The 6,020-nt window shown below is 43.3% G+C and overlaps 1 protein-coding gene across 1 annotated transcript in view; it reads left to right on the top strand.

The window, feature by feature from the left end:
* Positions 1 to 1,179: 1,179 nt before the first annotated feature.
* The window catches only part of elp2 (elongator acetyltransferase complex subunit 2), a gene marked incomplete at both ends in the record, with an annotated part of 103,861 nt that continues 99,020 nt past the window's right edge, over positions 1,180 to 6,020 (top strand). The window contains 4 exons of the mRNA XM_080787244.1: positions 1,180 to 1,311; positions 2,766 to 2,844; positions 4,697 to 4,767; positions 5,512 to 5,656. Of these exons, the coding sequence (XP_080643370.1) occupies positions 1,180 to 1,311; positions 2,766 to 2,844; positions 4,697 to 4,767; positions 5,512 to 5,656 (427 nt within the window). The remainder of the gene's footprint in view (positions 1,312 to 2,765; positions 2,845 to 4,696; positions 4,768 to 5,511; positions 5,657 to 6,020) is intronic.

Here is a 6,020-nt window from a genome sequence, read left to right on the forward strand (position 1 = left end):
TGAGTAATACATGAGCAGACAAAATTGGAACTGTATAATGCTGTACAAACTCTTCTGTTGAAAAATCTGATGAACACATTTTGTCCTATAGCGATGATTACTTACTATCAGAATCCAGTGCTTTAACCTTTAACACACACACACACACACACACACACACACACACACACACACACACACACACACACACACACACACTGTTTTTAACACACACATATCACTTTCCATGTTATATTCACGAATTGCACTTTTCCCCAATTCCTTGGAATCAGGAGTATAATATGGTTGTCTTCTGCCATCTAGTGGACATGGTCAAGTAGTGTATTTGTGTGAGCGGCTATGGTGCGGGAACATGCATTGCAATGCACATTATTGCTCCTAACTATTACTCTAGCTTCTCTTATTTATGTTAATACTCACATTAAACACCACCCTGAAAACGATGTATGCATTATTTATACGTGCGACAATGCCTTAAACGACCACTTCACCACTTTTCAACTTATCTTCATAATTGGTATTTGGTCCTCACTAATGTACATGATAAAATACAAAAAATACGTCAATTCTCCATGCATTGTCAATAAGAATTTAACAAAAAAAATACTGATTTGCTCAGACACATAAAAAATAACTAAATTAATTCTCCATTCATTGTCAATGGGAATTTAATGTTTGTGTAGGACGAAAATAGCTGATTTGCTCGTCTACATGTAAATTCTCGATTCATTGCCAATGGCATTTAATGTTTGTGTATAAGACAAAAATCTACACTGACACCAGTGACATAGGCAGATTTTCCCTTTAAACAAGATTTATTTATTTTTTATATTAGATTTGTATTATCATGAGATAACGATGGCTTCCATTGTCGCATTGCAACTTTTTTCAGGAATAGAAAACCTGCAGTTTCCATCATGATGTCACTGGTGACTGGTGGACGACTGGACGGGTTTCTGAACTGCCCACAGCCCTCCCATGAGACACAGACCGAGTAGAACAAAATTATGGTTTTTTATCATGAACATTAGTGAAGACCAATTATGGTATGTTGAACAGTCGTGGTAGTGGTCCACTGGTCCTTTAATTAAGTTAGCCTTCGAATAGGAACGCTTGTTGCGTGTGGTGGTGTTGCAGCTACACCCCCATTTACGGTAACACACCACAACAACTTCCAAGATGGCGGCGCCCGTGATCCATACATGCCATGTCGCATGTTGTGCCAACAGAACCCCAAACGTGCTGTCCTGGGGCCGCGGGGGCATCATTGCTTTTGGGACATGCAACTCCGTGGCTCTCTACGACCCGCAGGTACCGACACATCACGCGAAATGTTAATATAAAGCTAATAATATAACGTGAACAGTCGGCAAACTCCATGCTGTGCTGTCAGCTCTGGCAGCCCGTCCAGCTTAGGCAACCTCTTTTAACAATATACTTAATGTAAAAGGTGTTATATTGTGTGTATAAACATTTTTAGGCCTAGAATGGGCAAGATATTATTCCTGTGCAACAGAATAAGACTTCAATAAAGCTACAGTCTGATAATCAGGCTAATTCAATTGAGCCCTTGTTGTCGCATACACAGCTGAGGACCTTAGGTCTGATCACCCAGCTGATTAATCACCCACTTAATGTCCACGGACTGACGACGAGAGGTTAGAGGGAGAGCAGAACAAGCCAAGGAGATACTTCTTTAAAAAACCATAACTCTGGACAGGAATGGACTAGGAACTTACTTTTTTTTTCTGGTGCTCCTTCATTCTGAAAGTAAAAAAGTTAATTTCGAGCCCTGGTTGTACTGGGAGCTGACCATCATTAGTATTGTAATGTTAGTACACATGTTCTTCTTATCATATGCTGTAACTATTTGTTTATTTGGATCACAATGGAAATAAGTCCTCAGACTTTTTGTGCAATCCTGATAATTTTGTACTGCTCTTCTAAGAATTGTATCATGAATATATCAAATCAAATCAAACCAGTACAACCACAGTCTGATACTGTTGTACTGGGAGCTGACCAGTACAACCACAGTCTGATACTGTTGAACTGGGAGCTGACCATTACAACCACAGTCTGACACTGTTGTACTGGGAGCTGACCATTACAACCACAGTCTGATACTGTTGTACTGGGAGCTGACCATTACAACCACAGTCTGATACTGTTGTACTGGGAGCTGACCATTACAACCACAGTCTGATGCTGTTGTACTGGGTGATGACCAGTACAACCACTATCTCTGCCCTTGAAGGGCTGTGCGGCATCAAGCTGCCTTTAAGGCTAAACACTTCCCGAATGTCATTAAGAAAATGTAATTGTATAATGTATGTAATGTATAAACATTCCACGACACCGTCATGCAACAACGTTTTACAGGGCTTGACATCATTATGTTCCAATCTTCTGCCGTAGTCTGAAAACCCACGTCTTCAGACTCCATCTTAGCCCTTAGCACTTGCCCTATCCCTGACGACCTACAGGCATATGCAAAGGCTCAATTTATCTAACTCAGATAGCATTTTGATGTAGGCATAGGCTAGCACTATATAGTATATATCTGCATAGTGTCATTATATAATTATTCCACTGTTAGGTTCTTAGCTTACATACTGTATGATTCATGTTGACAATTTATATGTATGTATTGCCATGTTGTTAATCTTGCTTACTGTAAATTGCTCTCGATTAAGATCGTCTGCTAAATGCCTAAATTGTACGTTATGTTTACCACATCATAAGCTTTTGTATATTTGTCGTAGGAGAGGGCGATCGTGGCTCTTCTGAACGGACACACGGGCAGAGTGAATGCAGTCCAGTGGGTGCACAGACCCGACTGTGGTGAGTGTGGGATGTGTGGGTGGCAATAGGGCCTCTTCAGACTTCCTGTTCCCGATGATACTAATGAAGGCTCTGTTCCATTCTGTTTAAACAGAGTCAGGGTGCATTCATTGCATCATGGCTCACTGGAAACACTCTGCTACACCAGTGGGTCTCAAAATGGTGTGTAATTCTGAGAGAGGTTTCATTTGTACATTTAGAGCAGTGGTGCCCAAAAGGTAGATTGTGATCTACCAGTAGATCACAAAGGCTGTGCAGGTAGATCACATGACATGGCCCTAAAAAATAATTAAAAAAGGATAAAACTAATGGCATCTACCACTTGAATTATGGTGACATCATTGATTGACAGACATCAAATAGGTGCTGTCAGCTCAAAACCACAATGAAATAACATTACATAAGTTATAAAATAAAATAAACTACCAATTACAATTTCCCCCCTCTATATCTCATTCCGAGTGTGTTTGTCTTATATGTTACGCCAGCACTGCAATTCAAAAGCCCCTTCAGGTACATTTTTAAACTATTTTCAGCAATGGGATATTTTTTTGGTGGGTAGATCTTGTTTTGCTGGTCATTTTTAAAGTAGCTCTCAAGTCAAAAAAGTGTGGGCACCCCTGATTTAGAGTTATGGGGGGTCCTTGAAATTAAAAAAGTTTGAGAACCACTGTACACTAAATGCCTTAATTAGTATCATTGTTAACATCTGTGAAAGAAGTCGGAAGAGGCCCGGGAGTAGGTAGGCTATTTTCAAAATGGCATGTGTGCATATATTCTATTAGGGGCTTACAGTCGAGCGTAGCTCCTCTCGTTGTTTGACTAGTTGAGCTGGACGCGTGCCCGCACATGCATGGACATGCACGTTGTGCGTACCCGTAAGAGTGCGTTTTCCGCACGCATCGTTCAGATACAACCATTCACACCTCTTACCAATGTTTTTAAAGAGCTGCCAAGTGTCAACAGCGTGAATGAACATGATAGCAGTCTTTTGCTAACCTGACTCCGCCAGATTGTGGCAGTACTGAGTTCACAAGTTCCCTCCTCCTGCCTGGATCTGGGATCTCTCAGGCAGAAACGATGAACCCAGAAGCAGCGGGACAAAAATCTGATATCTCCATAATAATTTTGAGTTGTAGTCTTGTTGGGTTGTGTTTACATTGCGCTGTGGCACAGCTTCAATATGTCATAAGTCTCGCGTTGATCCCGCCTCTAGCGGCCCCATACAGCCGCATATCGCGCCGGCCAGAATTCGACCGGAGTACATCGTCTCTGTCTGAGAGATCCCAGACTCTCCCTGCTGGCAGAATGAAAATGTTGTCCAGCAGGGGGAGTGGTTCTACCAGGCTAGTCTTTTGCTGGACCTGCTGAACTTTTGAGTGGTGCAACCACTCCAAGGAACAGCCTCCGTGTTCACCTATGCGTGTGCCTATGTATGTGTTGGTTCATGAGCACCAGTATGACTATGACTACCGTACCAGTAGGGGCGCTGTTGTGCCAGAAACAGAGAGAGAAATAAATAGACGGTCGCTGCTTTCATATATGGAGTATACGGTTGTCTGCGCATGTTTATATGTTTATAAACATAGATAGCAGCGAAAAAGTTAAGTTCTGTATATAGGTGTGTAGGTAGGCATAGCTGTCGGATGATCTGAAGCAGTCCAAATAGATAAATACATAAATGATACGGTCACCCTCTACTCCATGGGTATAGGTGATCGAATCTCTGAAGTCAGTATCTATGCTGTATTTTAATCATTAGGGTTGAATTACGCCAGTATGCTATGCAGGGGTGTTGTTATCTGTCACTGCAGAATATCCAAAGCCGTTCTAACTGTGTTTCAACTCTCAGGTCCAGAACGTCACCTTGTGTCCGGTGGCTCGGACAATCGCATCATCGTCTGGGAGGCTCAAAATGGCAAGGTACGACAAACGACAGACATGTACTCATAAACTGCCAGCTTTGACAGGATGCACAGGCTCTTTTATTTTTACAACCCCCCAAAATTCACCCCCGAATGAACCGGAAGCAAAATTGCCTAATGTTGTAACTCGTAACTTCAAAAGTCATGAGTCTCAACCGTCTAGGCACCTGGGCTGCCAAGCCAGCCGGACGGTGTGCCGCGGGTTTGACTCCCGAGCCCGACAGCCTTTTGCCGTGTGTCACTCCCCATATCTCTCCCCCTTTCCTGTCTCTCCCCCCCCTACTGTCACTATCAATAAAGGCATAAAAAGCCCCAAATCAACACTGTAACCGCGAGGCAGAGCAGCAGTGTTGTTTTTTGGCAGCAGACTGTTTTTACACTTGCTGAAAATATCCGATCTACAAGCTCACAACTGTCACACGTTGTGAGCTTGTAGATCTGCTATTTTCACGAAATTGCCAATATATTTAGTTTTAGTCATCATAGCTTAGTGTTTTCGTCAGTGAAAAAAGGTAGTCGATGAACATTTTTCGTCTTAGTTTCAGTCGACAAAATCAACACTGCAGACGTCTTTTTGTATGAGCCCCTAACATTGCAGGTTCTGTTCACTCACCTCCTGGGCTGCTGCAGCGAGCCCACCAGGGTTCTGTTCAATCACCTCCTGGGCTGCTGCGGCGAGCCCACCAGGGGTTCTGCAGTCGTTCTATAATAATAACCTTCTGTATTCTTCTCTAAAATCCAGTTCAGCCGGTCAGTGGAGTGTCTGGGCCACACTGGGCCGGTGTGTGCCGTGGATGCCATGCCCCTGGGGGGCGACTCCCAGGTCCTAGTGGCCTCCTCTGCTGCAGACTCCACGCTCAGACTCTGGCTCTGTGACGGAAACAAAGGTAACTAAACACACACTGGCCTGCCGACGGTAGTGTGGCATTGGTCCGACCTCCCCTTAGTCCCACCATTACTAACACTATCCCAAACCCTGACCCAACTCTAACCTCACAGGAGGAACACCATTACTGACACTATCCCAAACCCTGACCCAACTCTAACCTCACAGGAGGAAGCCACGGGTGATTTGTAACCCGCAGCACAGGTCGGACTAACGGGAGGCTTTAACTTAAGGCTCTATGCACTCATAATAATAATAATAATAATAATCTTTATTGTCCCGAAGGATATTTGTCTTCACAATCTGTTCAACAGTTCAACACCCACATCAAAAACAACACAGAGCACATAACACCAAGACAGTAC

This window comes from Protomyctophum bolini (assembly GCF_963924005.1).
Source record: "Protomyctophum bolini genome assembly, chromosome: 17".
Classification (NCBI taxonomy): domain Eukaryota; kingdom Metazoa; phylum Chordata; class Actinopteri; order Myctophiformes; family Myctophidae; genus Protomyctophum; species Protomyctophum bolini.